Source organism: Hipposideros armiger, unplaced genomic scaffold (genome assembly GCF_001890085.2).
Source record: "Hipposideros armiger isolate ML-2016 unplaced genomic scaffold, ASM189008v1 scaffold_207, whole genome shotgun sequence".
NCBI classification, from domain to species: domain Eukaryota; kingdom Metazoa; phylum Chordata; class Mammalia; order Chiroptera; family Hipposideridae; genus Hipposideros; species Hipposideros armiger.
In genome coordinates this window covers 372759-395395 of record NW_017731557.1, presented here as the reverse complement: position 1 = coordinate 395395, position 22637 = coordinate 372759, and the positions used below count along the sequence as shown (strand labels likewise).

At 37.3% G+C, this 22637-nt stretch overlaps 1 protein-coding gene across 1 annotated transcript in view; it reads right to left on the bottom strand.

The window, feature by feature from the left end:
* Positions 1 to 21343, bottom strand: part of SPAST (spastin) — a 46074-nt gene extending 24731 nt beyond the window's left edge. The window contains exons 1-3 of the mRNA XM_019653800.1: positions 20634 to 21343; positions 7066 to 7152; positions 5257 to 5340 (exon numbers count right to left, since the gene is read on the bottom strand). Coding sequence (XP_019509345.1) covers positions 5257 to 5340; positions 7066 to 7152; positions 20634 to 21042 — 580 coding nt within the window. The 5' untranslated portion in view covers positions 21043 to 21343. The remainder of the gene's footprint in view (positions 1 to 5256; positions 5341 to 7065; positions 7153 to 20633) is intronic.
* Between the last annotated feature and the right edge of the window lie 1294 nt (positions 21344 to 22637).

Sequence of the window (22637 nt, the reverse complement as noted above, 5' to 3'; positions counted from 1 at the left end):
CGAGCTCTGAACAACAGGGCTGCTGGTTCAATTCCCAAATGTGCCAGTAAGGTGCGCCCCCTACAGCTAAGATTGTGAACAACAGCTCAACCTGGAGCTGGGCTGCTGTGAGTCACCTGCTCTGACGCAGGCTGCAGTGAGCTGCCATGAGCAGCCGTGAGCGGCCGTCCAATGGCTGGCGAACGACTGCCTCAGTCGGGAAGAGAGCAATGATCATACCAACATGGGCCAGTGAAGCAGCGTCCTCCACAGCTAGACTGAAGAACAAAAGGACAACAACTTGGCTGTTCCCCTTCTCCAATTCCCCAACACTATTCCCCTCCCCCAATTCCCCAATAAAGTCTTTACAAAAATAAATAAGGCACAATAACTAACAAAAATAATAAAATAGAACAATTATAATATACTGTAATAAAAGTTATGTGGTCTCTTTCTCTTTGATAACTAATCCGATAACGGAGATGGCTAATAAGTGACAAACTGGCAGGTAGCATATACAGCATGGCTACGCTGGACAAAGGGATGGATCACATCCGAGATGGAATGGAGCGGGAAGGCACAAGATTTTATCATGCTACTCAGAACAATGAGCCATTTAATTATAGATCATTTATTTCTGGAATTTTCCATTTAATAATTTTGGACCACGGTTGACTGCAAGTATTTGAAACAACAAAAAGTAAAACCAGGGATAAAGGGGGGCTACTGTACAAGCAGATTACCTCTAAAAAGGACCCAGAGAAACTGGTAATAGCAGCTGCCTCTCAGTGGGGGAAATGAGTGGCTGAGGCACAGTATGGATGGATGCTTTTGATACTTATAACTTTAAAAATTTTGTGGCATGTGCCTATATCACCTATTTTAAAAATTAACAAAGGATTATTTCAACCCTACCTCCACTTCAAATGACAACAACAAATCCTCTTATGATCTGGGTCTCTATGTCTAGCATCTGAAGGCGAAGGGTAGCAGTTTAAACTTCCTTCTACTCTTCATCACTGCTACTCTTTTTTTCCCCATTCAACCAAATCTATATTGCTAGTTGATAAAATACCCTGCTCCACCACTTCCTCACTAGAATGCACTTGCTTAAGCTTCAGTTTTCTGAAGGTCTAAAAGATTAAATAAAATAATATATATAAAGTACCTGCTCTGTGCCTCATTCACAATAGGGGCTCAATTTTTACCACATTAATTTTCTTGGAACTTTTCAAGTTGTCGTTAACTGATTATTTTCTTCAATACTAGAAAGTATATGAATACAATAAAAAATATAGCACATATATACTAACTCTCCTAAACTTCCATTTCTAAGGTCAGACAAGCAGGCGCCATGCTTGGTTTATGGTACAACCACACATGCCTTTGGGACAGGTTAAATAGCAGCTACCCTTTTTGCACAAAGCACAAAGTACTGCACAGCTTTTGTATCCTAGAACTGGCTGATACAATATACTCTGGAGCTGGGTTTTTTTTGTTGTTGTTGTTAGTTAACAGGTAGGTCATCTGATTTTTCTCAATGATAATACTCTTCAAATCACCATACTGAGAAAGAAACTATCTGTGTTGGCAAAAGACATAAATTAGAAAAAAACGCTGATTTATAAATGTCTTCTTTATCAATTAACATTCCCTTCAATGAGCTGTAACAAAATGTTCACATTAACATTCATTATATAATAAACAAATTAAATCCTTAGTTTCGATAATAACCAGGAACAAAAGGCTATAAAATTTGTTTTTTAGGTGTGTAGGGTTTAGATTTATATGCAAGGACGCACACATTCACAATAGCAGTACACTGCTAATGTGAACCTGCTCAATTCATTTTTGTTAAAGAATGTAAACTTAGTTTAATGCTTCTTTTTAGAATGACTAAACGTTATGTAAATTAATCAATGACTTTAAATAAAACAGTTACTTTGCTGCTTGATCCCCTCACATGCAAGCCCCACGCAATCATCTACTTAAAAGGAAAATTTTACCACATAACTCTTCTGCCTACAACCCTTTAGCAGCTTCCCACTGCCCACAGATTAGCACTCAGCTCCTTTATGTGATAAATTCCCATCTCTGCCAGCACCCTTCCTTACTCGCTATGTTGTTTCTGGCCCCAGAGTCTTTGTTCATGCTGTTATTTCTCTCTGAACCGCCTTTCTCCCAAACATTCTTAATAACTTTTATTTATCTTTTTTAATACCCACGTAGTTTTCACTTCTTCCAGGAGGATTTCTTAGACACCTATTTCCCCACCCCCACAACATATTTGTATATTCCATCCTGCAGTGATATATCTGTTTATGTATCTGCCTCTCCCACTATGAGAGACTTTAAGAGAGGAACATTTTATCCAATCTATCAGTAAACCTGTTTGCTGAACCTTCAAATATAATCTCAATCCAAAAACTCGTTACTGTTTCTCCTGATGTCTTCCAGATCCAAGCCTCTATGAGTTTCTTCCCAGCTTACAACTGTAGCGGTTCTACTTGCTCTCCCTGGTTCTACCTTCGCTTCTATAGGCAACATAGTAGCCAAGGTGACCCTTTTAAAATTTAAGTCTGATTATGTCATTCCTTTCCTAAAAATCTGTATAACTGCTTCCCATTTCACAGGTGGTAAAAGCTCGTATCTTCACAGTGGCCTATAAGGCCGTGAGTGTTTTAACAATCCCCACTCCTATTAGTTCTCTGACCTCATCTCTACTATACTCTCCTTGTTGGGGCATACTGGCCTCTTCGCGGCTTCTCAAACATACCAGGTGTGTTTTCTTAAGGCTTTGAATTGTGGCTCTTAACATCTTTCTGGACTCAGATACCTGCATGGCTAACTCATGTTAACTTATCAAAGACGCGTAACTTGACCATCCTATTTAAAACTAAAAACCAAACCACCTCTCATCTACCCCTAAACCCCCTTACTATGTTTTACTTTTTCTTTTTTCCATATATTTATCATATTTGAACATACTGTATAATTTATTTATTTTTATGTTTATTGCCTACTGTCAATCTTCACCTGCTGGGAGACACTCATAAACTCTATGAAGGAGGGATCCTTGTCTATATCCTAAGCACCTAAAACATGGTAATCACCCAATAAATATTTGCTGAGTAGAATACTGAATGAAGCTAAGTTAAAGAAAAAAAAGGGTAACCCCCAGGTATACCAAGATGCTGATGCCGAAATTATCTTTTTATCTAGAGCATATTTTATGGTAAATTGAAGCTACATTAGTCCCTCCTTCCCCAGTTTCACTTTCCAGTTTCAGTTACCCAGGGTCAACTGAGGGATGAAAATATTAAATGGAAAATTCCAGAAATAAACAATTCCTAAGTTTTCAATTACACACTAAATAGCATGATGGAATCTCGCACCGACCCACTCCATCCTGATCAGGTCATGAATCATGCTTTTGTCCAGCGTATCCATGCTATATACGCTACCCACCCCTTAGTCACTAAGTAGCCGTCTTGGTTATCAGATTGACTATCATGGTATCACAGTGCTGCTGTTCAAGTAGCCCTTATTTTACTTAATAATAATGGCCCCAAACTGCAAGAGTAGTGATGCTGGCAATTCAGATATGCCAGAGAAAAGCCATAAAGTGCTCCCTTTAAGTGAAAAGGTGAGTACAGTACAATAAGATAGTTTGAGAGAGGCCACATTCATATAACTTTTATTACAGTATATTGTTATAATTTTTCTATTTTATTATTATTTACTATTAGTTACTATAATAGTTACTATTGTTACTTTCTTACTGTGCCTAATTTATAAATTAAACTTTATCATAGGTATGTATGTATAGGAAAAATTACAGTAATATATAAGGTTTGGTACTATCTGCGGTTTCAGGTATCCACTGGGGATGGGTGCAATCCATTTAGAACGCATCCCCTGAAGATAAGGGGGAACTACTATGTATGACATATATGATCTTTTAACAAATTTATCAGCGAGACTGTATCCCCTCAAAACAGTCTGTATGGACAACTCCCAGTATCATTCTTCATTCTAATTAGATACCGATTGGGCATCCCACCTCTGAAAAACTCCATTTCTTAACGAGTACATAATACACAAATATGCTCTACTATGCACTTGTACACAGCTTTTTTACTGTCGTTGGTATATATAATCCCAGACTATTTGAGCTCTCAGAAGACAGGAATATGTTGATGCATTCTATTCCACTCCCTGTTTTTGAAAGTAACATCTTTCACAAATGGGTACATAGCACTTTTGAACATGTTGAGAGACAACAACATCCAAAATATTAATTATTTTGCTATCTAGCTTTTATATCAATCAAAGCTCTACGAGTGTATCTAACCGTCAATTACAGAGAAGACAGAATAATATACTAAAAGATACCATGGAGACGCATGCAGCAAGTCAGGAAACAGTATGTGGCAAAGATCTGTTTCATTAACAAACAAACTCCAAGAAAAGAAAAACAGATGGATTTGTGTACTAAGAGACATGTTGTATGGATCTTCTTTAGATCCTATTTCAAACAATTAAATTATAAAAAAAAAAGTTATGAAGTTATGACAAACGGCTGGATATTATAATACATAGACTATAGACTATATACAAATTATACGTGGATACTGACCATTTTTTTGGCCACCATATTTAATATTTTTTAAAATTACTGGTTAATTTTTAGGTGTGATAATAGTATTTTAACGATTTTTAGAGCATCTTTATCTTTTAGAAATACTTCTAAATGATATAAAAATGTCATAATTTGTTTCAAAATAATATGAAGTGGGAGAAAGTGAGCAGAGACATAAACTGGAGTTGGCAAACTTTTTCTGGAAAGAGCCAGGTAGTAAATATTTAAATATTTTTAAAAGCTACGTATTAAAAGGCTTTAAGAGCTGTATGATCTATCAACTATTCAACTCTGTCACAGTGCATGTAAGCAGCCAGACAATATATAAAGAAATGAGAGTAGCTGTGTGCCAATTTATAGAAATGGGCAGTGAACTGGGGTTAGGCTGTAGTTTTCAAACCCTTGGTATAAATATATCAAGGACTGACCATGAGTTGATAATTATTAAAGCTGAGTATTGTATAATTATCATTATACCCTATTTTCTATATGTTAGAAATTTTCTGTAAGTTAAGAAAAAAAAGCCTGGATCACATTTTCAAGATCATTGGTCTATTTCCATCTGCATTTAAAGTATCATGGAGTGCACATTTCAGATACATCTCATTCCAATTATACAATTCATTAATTGATACCTAGAAGTTGTAAACGGTCCTTGGCCATAACCAAATTAGTCATCATTTTAGCTTGAAGGCGTCTAGCTCTTTCACACTGTTCCCCTGAAAGAATAGAGGAAAAAAAAATTAAAATATCTATGTTTCCCTACTAATATTGCTTCAAGATAAACCATCATCCCAACTAATCTCATGGGGAGTCACAGTCTTTATAAAGAAATTAAGAAAATATTATATTCAAATAATAACTTAAAATCGGTTACAGTTCTTTATGTTGGCTTCATATCTACTGTAGTTATTTCATTGATTTCATGTGTATTTCACGGATTTTGAGACATATTTTTTCCCTACACTTTCAAATCTTTGAAATCAGGATGTATTTTACAACCACTGCCAACTTACTAACACTATCAGCCAAACTGCAATCATAACACAGTTTGTCACTGCCTGTGCATGTGCAACTTTGGTCATAGGTATGATATTAACACTGCTGTTATAGCTATGTGTAAATAAGATCAGGACAGCATATTTAATAAGGTTTAAAGTTCAAATTCTAAATGATAAGAAGACTATGTGTCATAGTTTAATTGACATTGTTTTTTTTCTCATAGTGGTAGAACTAAAGGCATTTTTGATCCAGTAATACACTATTCTTCCTATAACCAATTCATTTTCTTTGTACTCTTCTTCTATTAAATTGACAAAGAACGGCAAATATATTTTGTACATAATTCATAAAGTCATAATCATAAACTCATGAAAGTCTCCAATGCTTAACCTCCATATTTACTTGTTCTATTCTGCTCTTTTATGCAGAAGACCAGTAGCTAGAGAAGTAGTCTGAATAAAACATGGCAAATATTGGACACAATGTATTGTAATTACTGGAGATTAGCGGTTGTATATAAGTAGTAGAGTCAGCCAGCCAGACAACAGGCATCCACTGGGTGGATTGATCCACAAGGCAAAGATTCCTAGCCTACATATTATAATTTTAGCTTCTGATTTTACTTTAGCTACAGTAAACCGAAATTCTCTACTAGTGGTATCTACGTACTACACAACAGTCACAGCATAGTATTTAAGAATTCAGGCTCTGAAGTCAGACTACTTGGGTTCAAATCCTGACTTTATCACTTGCTGGCTATGTGGCCGAAGGCAAGTTACTGAATTTCTTTGTATGTAAGGTTATTCATCTGAAAAATATTGGTAACAGCAACAGCCTCAGCATGTGGGGTTGTAGTGAAAATAAACAGATAATACATATAAAGCATGTACAATGATGCTTGGGCATATAGTTAAGTGTATAATAAGTGTTTTCTATAGATTTAAAGATAACATTAGACTTTAATTTTTTATTTCAGGTAATAGTAAAGATGAGAAATATCTGCTTTGGTTTTAAAAAGTCAAGTGTGAATCAAACTAAGACATTTACAGCTCATATTCTAACATGCAATCAAGCATTACCCATAAGTGCAAAGGGGAGTCTGTGGATTAACCACTTCTTCCTTGCCTCAACAATGAGGAAAAACAACAGGTTTGAAAAATATGGCTGAAAATGGGCTAAACCATCACCAACAGTGGGTCCAAGAAGGACACAAATAATATACTGGTTTCTGCCTGACTGCTATAGGTAATCAAGTTTGAGCATGTCTGGTTATGACTTCATTTTTAGCATAGGTAATAAAGCATTAATTGTAAGTCTACAAACATTAACCACAATATTTAAATATCTGTTACATACATTTAAGATAAATGGATCAGAAATCAGGGCAATCATGTGAATATAATTTGGGATGGCTACTAAACAAATGTAAAACACAACCTTACCTTGTCCTGTAACTATGACAGCTATTCCTTTTTCTAGTTCTTCAATACCCTTCTTATACCATTCCACAGCTTGATCCTTTTGTCCTGCTTTAAAATAGAAATAATTATTTGTTCATATCACAAATATAAAGAATACACTACACATTTTCCAAAGCATACTGTTATTATTAGGTGATAACATGAAAAAGACAGTTGTGATCAAATAAGTCTGAGAAATATTATATGATTTCTTAGGATTTTCAGCATCTTAATGTATACATGAATCTTCAAAAGAGGGATATAGACTTCAATGTTTCTTAAAATTTTAAGGCTGTGATTAAAAAAAATTTTATTTAAATAATTTATCATCTATGGTATTGATATGTATAACCATTTTGAACACTATACTAGGGAAAGAAATTTTATTTAGGGAGAATTTATTTTAAATAAATGGTTTTAAAAATATAAACATGAATTCAATAATAGTGAGAAAAACTGTTTAAATGTATTCAAATTTGATGTATTCAAATTTGATGTAATATGTTTATTGTTGGGTGCCTCATTTCTATAGTTTTTATTTAACAAATGACTGCATCATGAGAATTGGTACATGAGATTACAAGTGTGGCATTTAGTAACACATTTCTATTTTCTTTGAAACAAATGACTGGTTTATAACATTAATTCTTAATCCAAGTTAAGTTTAGAAAGGATCTAAAAATTCAGCATATCAACATGTGTGTAGGATATTTCTGTAAAGTGATAACAATTATATGCAAATCTCATTGTTTTTGAAAATTAATTTCTTAGTCCTTAGAATCTGCAAAGCCTCTAAGTGGCTAATACAGAGACATAGTCAAGATATGATAAGAACCATCTATTAGAACTGTGTGTATCATTTTCCCGCAACTCATGTCCCTATTTAATCAAACAAAAATTCCCATGTCCTTCATTATTTGAAATTTCAAAACCAATACAATATCATGACTCTCTTGATAACATAGAATAAAGTCTTATTATAAATACCACACACAACTAAGAAATGCTGTCTCTTATGAATGGGTACTACCTTCCTCTCTACCCTTCCTTCATCCTAAAAATAAATCACTAACTAGACTCAGCCCTGGGACAGTAATTTTGTATGTATTACAGCATCATTAGTATTTCACACAGTGTTTGGTCCAGAATAAGTGCTCAATAAGTACTTGATAATAACACATGAAAAAATTATTAAGAATTTCTTGTAAATCAACTCAAAATTATTTGGATGCTTACGTGCTTATTCGTTATAAGAAAACATCTGTTTACGTGTACTTTTTTTAATTTGAAAGAAAGGGAGAAATTACAGAAAGTAGTAAAATATGCATTTGCATTCTAGTGGTCTAGTGGTGGGGATATTGCTAATAATGCCACCTTTGCTTAAAATTTTTTTAAATAAAGTACAATCTAACAGATAAAACAGGAGTTCCTTTATTTGAGCCTCTTCCCACTTCAATGTTCCTTCCCTTTCCAAAAACCACTATTATGAATTCAGTGTATCTTTCTGGCACATCTTTTTCTGTTGTTCCTATTTTATTTGTATTGTTTTATTTAAATTTTACATTGCTTTTGAGATTTGTGTTGCTGTACAGAGATCTAGTATCTAGTTCATTCATTTTGACTTCTGTATAGTATCCTATATCATCCTATGATTTATTCAACAACTTAAATAAAAGATATTTAGGTTGTTTCCAGTTTTTCAGTATTTCAAATAATGCTATAATAAACGTTCTTGTACCTGTCCCCTTATGTAATGTACCAGTTTATCTGGGGTATATGCTTAAGAAGTAGAGTTGATGAGTCACAGTCCACCACATAGTCTCCATTCACCAGAAACCTACAAACTGCTCTTTGAGAGTGCCTGTGCACTGTACCAATTCACATTCCTAACAACAGTGTATGACAGTTCTCGGCAACATCTAAACAAAATGTTTTTAGGAGTTTAGTACGTTACTGTAGGGAGATGAAATGACTGATTACAAATATATTCACGGCTCAATAATTACTCAATTACCTAATATTCTTTGGTAACAGGTAGTTGATTTACTGCCTTATTTGAATCTCACAAGTCAGCATGATACAAAATGCATAGGTATTTCTTACCGAACAGTAAAAGGCTAGTGGAGAAAGGACAGACATATAGGCCAATGGAACAGAAGAGAAAGTTCAGAGCTAGACCTACATGTATATCATTGACTGATTTTCACAAAGATGACTACGTCATTCAGTGGAGAAAGAACAGTCTTTTCAAAAAACGATGCTGGAATAATGGACATCCATATGCAAAAACCTTCACACGATATACAAAAATCAGACTGAAATGGATCACAGACCTAATTGCAAAGCCTAAAACCATAAAATTTATAGAATACACATAGAAAAATCCTTTGTAATGTCGGCTTAGGTAGAGATTTGTGAGAACATAAAAATTCATAAACATTAAGAGAAAAAACTGATAAACTAGACTTCATTAAAATTAAAAGCTCCTATTCTTCAAAACACAGTTAAGACAATGAGAAACCACAGATCTACTGGGAGAAAATATTTGCAAAACAACATGTCAACTAAAGGACTTATAACCAGAATATATAAAGGACTCTTACAATACAATGATAAAAAAAACAACTCATTAAAAAATAGTGGTCAAGGGCCGGCCGAGTGGCGCGATGGTTAAGAACTGGCTTGGGATGCTAGAGAGCCCCGGTTCGGATCCCACATGTGAGGGCCAGTGACACTGCCCTCTACAGCTAAGATACTGAACAACAGCTCAACCTGGAGCTGGGCTGCTGTGAGTCGCTGGCGACGGCGTAGGCTGCAGCCCCTGTGGCAGTGGGTTGTCATGGGCTGCCGTGTGTAGCCAGCAGCCAGCGTGAGCGGCCAGCAGCCGCTGTGAGCGGCCGTCCAGAAGCCGGCGACTGATCTGCCTCGCCCGGAAAGAGTGCAATGATGGTGCCGACTTGGGCCAGTGAAGCAACGTCCTCCACAACTAGACTGAAGAACAAAAGGACAGCAACTTGTCTGTTCCCCTTCCCCCAATTCCCCAATAAAAATCTTAAAAAAACAACAACCAAAAACCACATTAAAAAAAAAATAGTGGTCAAAAGATTGAAACATTCACTTTACCAAAGAAGAGACATAAATGACAAATAAACACAAGAAAAGATGCTGAACATCCTTAGTCGTTAGCAGACTACAAATTAATACTACAAGATTATGTACCATTATGTACCTAATTTAGAATGGAAAAGAAATGACAAGGTAAAGCATAAACGGACTTCTCTCATATGTTTGTAGGTATAAACACAAAATGGTGCTGCCACTTTGGAAAAGAGTTTGGTAGTTTCTTATGACATTAACAGATATTCACAACATGACCCAGCAATCCATTCTTCCACGTATTTACCCAAAGAAATGAAAAGATTAAAGACCTGTACATGAATTTTTAAAGCAGTTTTATTCATAAGAGCTAAAAACTAGAAACAATTCAGATGTCCATCATTTAGTGAATGGGTTAATAAACTGTGGTACATCCATACATAGAACACTACTCAGTAATAAACAGGAACAAACAAACTACTGATACATGTAGGAACATGGATGAACCTCAAAAACATGCTAAGTAAAAGAAGCTAGACACAAAAGGCTACATACTATATGATTCCATTATTGATTGTGGTAATGATTACCCAACTTTTTGGCAAAATTCACTGAATTGTATGCCCCTAAAACAGGGTAAATTTTACTATCTGTGATTTACCCTGATTTTTAAAAAGTGTAATATTCCAATATTTATGTATATGGATATTTGCTGTGGCTTGGATTATACCAGAACTTAAATTTTGATTATAAGAGTAGGATTAGATTAGAAAAGCTAAAATAGAAAAATATTTTTTAAAATATTTGTTTCAAGGATTGGAGTTTTCAAAACAGTGAAAATTACCAAAATGTGGAAAGGAGAAAAGCCAACGGAAGTAAGCCTGGCATTTGGGGCACTTTTCTGCTTGAAGCAATTGCCAGTTCTGAAAGCAAAAGTGATCAAGAAACTAAGCAGAGCTTTCGCCAGGCTCATGGTGCTAAGTTAACAAAAAATGGTTCCTGCCCAGGAGAAGTAAGTGGTGGCAAAGATCCCAGGATTTCAGTTGGGACCCTGCATCATTGAAGAGTTCTGAACTAGGTCAGCCAGCACAAGGGCTGAAACTCATGCTCAAATCACTTTAATCCCTTAAGGTAGGGGAAAATACAGCCCATAACACACTGATCACCCTTCTGACTACATTATAGCTGGGAAAAAAAATCAAACCTTCCAACAGTCTCTAGCACAGAAAAGGCCTTCAAGATGCTTTAAGAGTTCCTAGTATCCCTTACACATATCCCTCTTACCCCTATGACTCCAAATAACACTCAAATTCTACTAACCAGACTACACCAAATCAAGAGAAGTTGGGGTGGCAGAAACTTACAATCATTCGTTGTATTGAAATCATTAGCCAATAATTTGAACTACAAATAAACTACATAATATAGGGCAAACAATGGCCCAAGGGTCAAATACAGTCAGTTGCCTGTTTTTGTACGTACAGCTTTACTGGATCACACTCACTATATGCGAGTATTATGTAGTTGTGACAGCGAGCTTAAAAATTTACTAAATGGCCCAACAAAAAATCAAACCCAATGGAAAAATGGGCAAAGAACTTGAACAGACATTTTTCCAAAGAAGATATGCAAATGACCAATAAACACACAAAAAGATGCTCAACATAAGTCATTAGAGAAATGCAAATCAAAACAATGATGAGATACCTCTTCACATTAGGGTAGCTATATTATTTTTTTTTAAAAACCTTATAACTAACAAATGTGTGGAAAAATTAGAAACCCTTGTGCACTGGTGGTGGGAATCTAAAAATGGTACAGCTTCTAGGGAAAATAATTTGGCAGTCCCTCAAAAAATTAAACTTAGAATTACCATATGATCCAGCAATTCAACTCCCAGATAGGTATTCAAAAATATTGAAAGCAGGGACTTAAACAGCTACTTGTACATCAATGTTCATAGCAGCATTATTTATAATAGATGGAAACCCAAATGTCCATCAACAGATGAATGGGTAAACAAAATGAGGTATATACATACAATGGAATATTATTCAGCAAATTAATAGAGACAGAAAGCAGAACAGATGTTATCAGGAACTGATGGAGGGGAGAATTGAGAAAGGGAAATGGGGAGCAGGCCAAGTGGCTCAGTTGGTTAAGAGTTGGCTTGGGAGTGCGAGCTCTGAGCAACAGAGCCGCCGGTTTGGTTCCCACATGGGCCAGTGACGCTGTGCCCTATATGGCTAAGATGGTGAACAACAGCTCGACCTGGAGCTGGGCTGCCGTGAGTTGCCGGCAACGGCGTAGGATGCAGTGGGGCTGGCTGGCAACACATGCGAGGTTTCAATATCTGCCATGAGCCACCATGAGTGGCTGTCCAATGGCCAGCGAGTGACTGTCTCACCTGGGAAGAGTGCAATGATCATAATACCAACATGGGCCAGTGAAGCAACGTCCTCCACAACTATACTGAAGAACAAAAGGACAGCAACTTGTCTGTTTCCCTTCCCCGATTCCCCAATAAAATGTTTAAAAAAAAAGAGAAAAGGGAAATGGGGAGTACTGTTTAGTGGGTATAGAGTTTCTGTTTGGGATGATGAAAAGATCTAGAAATGGAAAGTGGTGATGGTTGCACAATGCTGTTAATGTATTTAATGTCACTGAATTATACACTTTAAATGATTAAATTGATACATTTTATGTATTCTATGTTTTACCACAATAAAAAAAATTACCAAATGATCCATTAGAGACAATTTGCTGATCCCTGGTATACAGCAATGAAAATGAATAAACTACTGCCACATGCAACATCATGAATTCATCTGACAAGCATAATGTTGAGCAAAAGAAGCCACACACAAGAAGAACATATATGATATCATTTATAAAGTTCAAGATTAGGCAAAATTGATGCATGGTGTTAGAAGATTTATAGATACTTATGTGAAACATGGGGAAAGGTAGTGAGTGGAAGGGATCATGAGAAAGGCGGGCTTCTGGAGTAATATTTTATTTCTTGACTGCTGTGTGCAATTTGAAAATTCATTAAGCAATACATTAATTGTGTACTTTATGTGTATTTTAATAAAAGTGTACTTAAAAACTGAAAAAATAGAGGAAAAAGATCAAATATGTTGAAATGGAAAGAGTTCCAATACATTAAGAGAAAAAGATTATAGATTAGTTTGTATGTAACGTGTTTTTTCCCCTCTAACGAATAAATATTTATGTTTATATAAGTAGATAAAGTCAGGAAACTTAGTAGTCATCTCTCTAAGGGTGATATTACAGAAGATTTTCTGTTTTTATATTTGTTCATTATATTAATTTTAAGAATGTGTTACTGTACAAGCAACAGAAATCCTGACAGTATCCACCTTTAAGCAGATAAGTACAGTAGACTAATTTGTAAATTATCTATTGCACCTTTTCATTCATATATAAGTGGTACCTATAGAGAGATGTGTGTTTGCAAGTAAGTGAGTTAGAAGACAGAGATTTAAGTCCTTGCTCCATGATTTAATAGCTGTATGACGTTGGGAAAGTCAGTTAACATTTCTGAGCTCCAGTCTCCTTACCTAAAAACAAGTTGACATTTCTTTCACCTAACTCTGAGTTGTGGCAAAAATCAAATGAAAAGGGTATGTGAAAATACTTTAAATAATAAAGAGATATGTAAACATTACTTTTATTATCTTTATCATACTCATATTTAGTAAATTTGTTGATTAACTAATTTAAATCCTTCTACTCCTGAACTGTATGAACAGTTACATGTTCTTGAATTTTGCTCATTTAAGTTATACAAAGCCCAATGCTTTCTTTTATTTATCTAATTTAGTCCTTAAGTATCTGTCTACAAACAATTCCAGGGAGCAAATATATCCAGTTTCCTACACAATTTTCTGCTAGCAACTTGGAAGTGTCACAATTAGCAGAGCAACAGATATCTTTAAAGATCTTGCAGATTTTAATTTGAGCTAATCCCCAATAAACCACAGGGACCATGAAGCATCAGCCGAACAGCCGCTTGATTAATTCTCTCACAGTTTACTATTACAGAAAGGATGCTTTCTACTCTAATTCAGCGAAACAGTTGTATTTGCCTCCCTCCATTTTCAAGCTGCAAGGTTTATTTCTGAAGTAAAGACTTATTTCCCTATTTAATTGGGAAGGTTTTGAATCCCATGTAAAGAAATCATTTCAGGGGCCGGCCCAGTGGCGCGATGGTTAAGAACTGGCTTGGGACGCCAGAGGGCCCCGGTTCGGATCCCACATATGAGGGCCAGTGACACTGCCCTCCACAGCTAAGATGCTGAACAACAGCTCAACCTGGAGCTGGGCTGCCATGAGTCACCAGCGACAGCGTAGGCTGCAGCCCCTGCTGTAGTGGGTTGCCATGGGCTACTGTGTGTAGCCAGCAGCCAGCGTGAGCGGTCAGCAGCCGCCGTGAGTGGCTGTCCAGAAGCCGGTGACTGATTTGCCTTGCCGAGGAAGAGCGCAATGATGGTGCCAACTTGGGCCAGTGAAGCAACGTCCTCCACAACTAGACTGAAGAACAAAACGACAGCAACTTGTATGTTCCCCTTCCCCCAATTCCCCAGCACTGTTCCCATCCCCCGAATTACCCAATAAAAAAATCTAAAAAAAGAAATCATTTCAGTTTTGGACATTTTCTTTAAACTTTAAGAATGCTGATTAATTTATATTCTTTAAAGTCTTTTGGATTTATTATGAGTGGTGGGTAATTTTCATTTTCTTCTGTGCATTTTCTGTATTTTCTAAATTCTTTACAAGAGCTTGCATTATGTTCACAAGAGTACAAAAAATTCATTTTATCTCTTTTGTAATAAAAAGCTAGGATACTAAGTGAGAAGTTAGCAGGAGACTTCCATCTGTTTTTTTGTGAACTCAGGGTCACAATTAGCAAAAGTATTTTTATACTTTAAAAGTAATTTTTCTTCCCCAAATCTCATTTATACAGCTGCTGTTTCCTAAAAAGGGTAATGTAAACTAGTTATCAAGGTTTACCAGTGTTCTAATATAACCTCTGGAGGCTGTAATCTTCAAGGATTGTTGAATTAATAATAATAGTTGCCAAGGGTAACTATTGCATTGTTCTGTACACCTGAAACTAACAATAAAAAAAAAAATAATAATAATAATAGTTGCCATTTTCTGAGGACCTACTATGCATAGGTACTGACCATTTTACAAACATTCTCAATGTAAGTAACTTGCCCAAGACCCTTTGTAGTCAGAATTCAAATGTCAATTTGGATAAGAGGCACTGCAATTTAAAAAGGATAAGTAAAATTAGACCTTCAAAGCTGAGAAAGAGGAAAGCAGCCCTGACATCCAGAAGCTGGCCTATGAGCTAGGGCCTGGTGTAACTATGAGCTGACCTGGCATTACAGTTAGGCCTCAATGTTCTGTGAACATATTCTGTTGAATATAAATAATTTCATACAACATCAACATTACACAACGCCACTCTACGACCACAATAGATCAAGACAAAAACAAGACCACTCTATTATCATGTATAAACACAGACAAAACATAAGCAATGTCCAAGCCATTAAATACCAAACATCCCCATCTCAGGCTCAGGAGTGCTTCTTAACCAATTACAGCTTTGGCCTCACTCTAGTCTTACCACTTTCTAGATCAGATTTATTAAGATACTTAATCATAGAATTATCCTCACTTCCTGACAGCATCCAATCCAGAGGAAAACCCTGCTGCCTTAAATCCTCTTCAAAATTACCTAACACAAGCCCAAATTCTTTGGGTTCTTTCCAGCACCCTTTTCCTGAGATACACCACCGTTTCCCATGGTGTATGTTCTCCCTGGTTAAAATAAGTAAAATAAATCCCACTTGTTCACCACAGGTGTGTGTTCCTAATGAAGGCTGACTGAAAGGCACTGGCAAAGCCCACTTAAGAACAGCAGTTAATTCTCTCCCTCTTTATTGTAGCATAAAACATCTGCAGAACAACAGAAGAGATATGTGAATCAGTGTAGTACATCTATGCTATATCTATACGTGCATAGCTGTCAAACATATAATAGTCTCCAAGAAAATCATAGATTTTGACATTTTTCTTTCCTCATTTACCACAATGAACAACTGCTGAGATGATGAGTGTGCTCAAAGATGTTTTATTCTATAGGATGCCTAGCATGAGCAGTTGTAAGTCACAAAGGAAAAGAAAAAAGGCTGTATCAGCATATTACTACCTTCACTGGTATTATACATAATAGGTCAAGGAGAGGAAAAATAGTAGAAAAGTAGAGAATCTATACTTCAACAGAAGTAAAAAATACAACTACTATTAGGGAATAAGATGGTGGAAAGAGGCAGAAAGGGTTAGGAGAGATCTTTCGTCAATAATTTAATATCCACTTACTGACTATCTCTTAATTGTCATTAGGATGACTAATAATAATCTTAGGAATCTAGTTAACAGGTGAATTTTACAAGGTTTACTACTGTAAACCTTGTAAATACATTAGGAAAAATAAAAACTTCAATAAACAGCTAAAAACAGAACAAGAGAGAAAGTTCCTGAGGGTGGCTGCCTTTCTAGCTCTTAGAGCAAATACCACTAAATATGCTTGAAGAGAAATGTGAAATGTTTCTTGTGTAATTAATAAAAGGTAATGTTATTCTCTAGAAAAAGTATGATATTGTCTGACTATCCACCCATCAGAATAATTCTTTCCTTGTTCTCATCCTGGAAACTTTAATGCTCAAGAAAATTGTCTGAAATCAATCCTTTCAAAATGGTGTCCAGTAGTTTTTAGGAGTAAAAGAAAGTATACCAAATCTGATACTTGTGATTTTTACTCTTTATCTTTACCTTCTGAAAATAGACGTGGATAGGAAAGTATTTTGTGTGTGTTTAAATAAAATCCAAAGGTAAATAATAAGGAATTACAAAATTATATGGAAATCAACTTTTTATAAAACTTGCTGTTTTCATATAAACTGACTAGGAATAAGTAGAAAAGGATTTTATTTAGACAATTTCTGTCCTTGATGCCAGATTCTTCAGTCCCACAACATCCTGAGAAACTGGCTCTCTCTCATACAACATTCTGGGCCCTTATTGTCACGTCCTACATAGCAGAGGTAATCCAACCACACCTAGAGAACCTGCACCGCTGTATTACCCAGAATGCCTCAGGCTTGTCTTCCTGCAGGAGCTGTGTGAAACATGTTAGGTCATATTCTGGTTAATCCAAAGAACTACTATTACAACCTCTTCTTTTCTCCCAAGTATACAAGGGACTCTGTATGACAAAACAGAGAACCTGTGTAGTATAAAACAAAAAGTATAAAATCATGAGTCTGTTCACCTAAACACTGTTCCTGGTTCTGCTACAGTGAATTTACTCTTTAAATTTCAGTTTCTCCATATATACAATGGATAGCATGGGTTATCAGTTTTCCAAAGATGTTCAACAATTTAAGAAAATATCCATAAAACTATTTAATTCCTTGAAAAAAATGAGGGATATATAATATACATGAAAATATATACACATTTATTAATCACATATGTGTATGTTGTCTTAACAGATGTCACTGGAGAGGAAGTGAGTTTTTCTCAACATCTAGAATGCATTACTTGAGCTGTGCAAATTAACTGGTATCCAATAAATGCTTGCTTTAATGAATAAGACCTCACATAGCCTTACATTAGGTAAATAGATATGCTGTGCTATTCCACTCTATTTAAGATAGTTTGGTTAAAGACAAACTTAGGCCTTTCTGAAAATTCAGTGTCAAAATTGAGTATGCCATAAAATAAATGATATCCAAAATATACATAGTCACCATGTTAACCTCATTTGTACACTATTTGATTAAAATAAGATTTAATTTGGCCTTTATTATTTCAAGGCACCAAATGTTTCAATTAACAACACCGCAGTCTGAAATAACTCACTTTACCTGATGAAACAGAGTGGCTCTCAGTACATTTAGAAGCTAAGTCAAGTTGCTAAGGGAATGGCAGTACATGACATTACAAGCCCCTTAATGGTTTAACAGAATTAGAAAAACTCTGAAGACTGCCTATCCAGCTCATTTCTATTTGTTCACATATATTTTAATGCAGTGTGAAAGAGGGAGAATGAAATTCTCTTGGAATTAAGTTCTGTATTGTCAAGGATGGCTGAGAGGCAAATGGACTTCAAATGTGAACTCTTACAACTACTGGATTAAGGATAAAGTACAAACATTTTCAATATGCTAAAGGAAAAACTTAAAATAGAACCATGACAATATAAACTCAGTTTTACTTCATTTTTACAGGAAAATGAATATATAACTAACTTGTTTCAGTTTGAATTTATTTTGGCATATGATGCATTCAGTTGTAGGGTTCAAACTAAAGAGTTATCATAGCCCACTCTGATGTCCACTTTAGAAACTAAAGCATAAGTAAAACAAAAGCCTTTGAATAGAAACATTATCAGTAGAAAGAAGGTGAAATAAGGGGTTCACAGATTGCTAAAAATATTTATACCTAAGAAACTATTTTAAGAGGATTTAAAAATAATAGATATAGGCACATATGTGATACTCAAATATAAGTCACCAGCATGAAACTCAAGGTCTGAATTCTACTTCTATCATGACCCCTCACACAGAACTGATTTTTCTTTAAATCTAAGAGACTAGGGTCTTTTTTTTTCTCCATACCTAGGTTTTTCTTGACTTCTCTTCTTACGCTACCTCTCAAAGACCTCCCATCATCCAGTGTTAACTAAAATTTTATTTTCTGGCATTCTCTTCCTAAACACAACAATTAATCTACCCTTAAACAGATTTCCTCTATTCAAAAATATCTTTTGACCTAGATTAGTAAACTTCAGAGGACCCTACTGTAATAGGGTCCTGCAATAAAACAGTGCTTCTCTAGGAAAGGATGATGGTACCCTTCTTCATCCTCCCCAAGAGATCCCTGGGTGTTCCTCAGAGGTGGTAAAGAATGAAGCAGTTAACACTGCCTTCCACAAATACATGGTATTTTTTCTTAAGTGTGTCTCCTTCCTTGAACCCTCTTAACCTCCACTCCTGCCTCTTTCTTTATATCCTACTTCTTACTACCTTGCCCCACAAAAGAAATAGGTTTCAATAAAACTGAAACTCTAGAATAGTTTCTGAAGTTGGTAGTGGAGAGACTACAAATGAAATGCAGATTGACTTTTTTTTTTTTAATTTAACTAATAGTGCAAGTGAGTACTTAATTGAGGTGTGGTGGAAAAGTGTTCTTTGGTAGTCAGAGGGAAAAGAAGATCTCAGCATACTGGAGTACTGGAGTTGGGATGAAAACAAGGATTTTCAAAATGTGATTCCTAATTTTATTTATCGTCTTCCATAAAAAATATTTTCATTAGCAACTAGCATAGGTTTGGAATGATCTGCTTTAATCTTTTGAGCCTCAGTTTGTTCATCTGTAACATGCTGGCAGTAACAGTACCTTCACCTCACAGGATAATTGTGAGGATTAAATAGATAACACATGCAAAGCTAAGAGCACAAAGAATTTATAAATAAATAAATAAATAAATAAATAAATAAATAAATAAATAAAGCAAAATTAAGCGCTCAGTGCCTGATACATAGAAAGGCTAAAATACATCAGCTGAAAAGAAATCTGAAGGATGTAGTATCCTTGCTTTCGTTCAAAAACATACATCTTTACTTTAAGTTTTATTGTAAAATGATATGTATAAGTTTATCCTATTCGTTCACTTAACATTTCAATTTAGAAACTCAGAGGCTTTCTTGGAATACTGATTTAGATAAAAATCAAAGTAACCAGGAGCAAAAGTTTTATGCTAAAATAAAACTTTACTGAAAAATACTTAGCAGCCATTAAACTGATAAAGTGACTGCCGTAAAACTTTAAAAAATGCAAATTCAGCTGTAATCATAGGCAGCTGTTCTTTTCAAAATTAAGTCACCATTTGTTCTTTTTTTTTCGTACACTACAGTACTCTGCTTTCATTAAAAGCCTATAACAAGGCACAGCTTCTTCGATATCAAAACCTTTTGGAAACCTGGCTCAAAGGAAGACACACTGTTTACAGTGCTAGAAAGAATCCGTGTGGTCACTCTAGGACAACTGTCACTGTCATCGGCACGTCTGGATTATCTCATAGAGACTTGGGTCATGAAAAGTGTAGGGGAAGGTTGGTGTCTGAAACAAAGTCGACAGCTAGCGTGCCCTGAAAGGGGAGAGATTTTAACTGAGAATCGTAGAGGATGAAGGTCTGACTGCGGGGAAGCAGTCTCATGGGGCGGATCAATTCCGGGGGTGCACCGCCCGCTCCCGGAGGAAAGGGACGCAGGTGTTGCCCTCTTTCGGCGACCCCCCACCAATGTCTTCCCGGCGCCGCAGCCCCTTCCCTCTAGTCCTCCGCTTACCTTTCTCGTCCTCATCGATGCGCAGTGCAACGGAGATGTACTCGAAGGCCTGTTTGTGGAAGGCTCGGACTCGCTCAGCCTCCCCGCCCGGCACTGGCGCCGGGGATGAGGCCGACGTCGGCGCGGCCGGGGAGCTCCTCTTGGCGGCCATGAGGGCGCGGGAGAAGCGCTGGCAGAGCCACACGAAGAGGAGCCCCAGGTGGAAGGCGACCAAACGCAGCAGCGCGAAGCCTACGAAGAGCGGGTAGGAGAAGTAGTACAGGTTCCGCTTATGCGGCGACTCCGGCGGCGGGGCCGGCCTGGGGGCGGGACGGGCGGGGGCCAGGCAGGGGGGCGGAGGCCTGGGAGGCACCGGGCTGCTGGGGCCGCCGGAGCCTTTTTTCTTTCCTCGTCCACCCGGAGAATTCATTCACAGCTCCCACTGCCGCCGCCGCCATAACCCGCCTCCCGCAGACCGACGGCGACCAAGCGACGGCAGCGGCCACTGGGACGACGAGGGCCACAGACCCCCGCGCGCCGGCAGGTCCCAAGAGCTCGGCACCTCCACACGCTGCTCGCCGGCCCCGCCCCTTTCTCCTCTCAAGGCCGGGAGCACAACCCCTTCTCCTCCTCCTCCTGCGGTCGTTGGTTCCTGCCCCTCCCTCTCTCTGTCCTCTCATCCGCCTCTGGTAGCTCAGAGCGGCAGCCGCGCGCGCACGCCCTCCCGTGTCTTTCTCCGGCGCGCGCGCGCACGCTGCCGTCTTTGTTGCCTTAAGCGCCTAGTGCGCTTGTGCAGCGTCCGCCCCCCGGTCCCTTCCCTGAGGAACTAAAGTTCCCAGTGTGCAGTTCGGCTCTACGTGCTCTTCTGTGACTGTCGCTCTGCGGCTTTAACCGCCCCTGGGAGCTCCTTAGCTGGAAACGTTGGTCATCAACTCACAGTAGGGACGGCCTCGGTTTGGGGTCGCTCGGCTAGGTCGCAGGGTTTCAGTCTCGGAGCGTCATCGTTTTCTTATATGCATTTCTTTCAGCATTTTCTGCCAATCTTCCGCAAAGGATAATTAACCTCAGTTCTATCTCATAATCAGTGGGTACCAGATCTGGAAATTATCTGAGATGGGAGCAGTAGTAAAGACGTACAAATTTAAGGTCACTCGAAACGCAAATGTTAGCTCAATGGAATGAAGTCAGCGATTCCAGAGGTATAACTAAATTAGTACGTGTTTAGATGAAGATTTAATTTGTTTGAATAAGGGAACCCTTAAGTCTTGCAGAGTAATCATCCCGTAGTTTACTGGGGAATCCAGGCTGGGCCTTTTTTGGGAAAAAAAGATTCTGTTCGATGCACCTTCCTTTAGCGATCTACCTACACCTCTGCTGCCTGTATTGTAATGAGCTGCAAGCACAGAGCCCCACCTCGCAGATCACAGAGGTAGAAACACTAGGTCATTGATACTCTCCTAGAAACTGGAATCTTGGATGGAGATACACTTGGATAGAAGGTAGTAGGAATTGAGTGCTCTAAAGAGCTGGTCTATCAGTTCATCTCACTTAGATCCCCAGAGATGCCAGGTTCCTAGACTGGTCACTTGATAATGTAACCTATCCAATAAACTACTTGGTCTGTTTCTCTATTTCTGTTGCTCTTCTTCCTTCCTCTCGTTCCCTCCTCTCTCCATCCGTCTCTCTACCCCCTCGTTTCTTCTCTCTCCTCTTTCTGTTTATATTTGGGTTAGTCATAATTGTTTTTTGTTGTTGTTGTTGTTACCTACAACTAAGGAATACTAACTGATAACAAAGTCCCCATTGTTTAAAGTGTAAGGTTTACAAATGCTTCATGCCAGCTTCCAAGAATCTCTACATTCTGGCTACAACTTCATCTAATTGTTCCCCACCACTACTTCCCTACATATATAGGCTACTGTAAAGAAAATGACCACTTCCCTGTTTCTTTCCTACTTTTCCTCTCCCTCACCCCTTTACTACCTCTGTTTTTTCTGAAATGCCTTCCCTAACATCTGATTCATT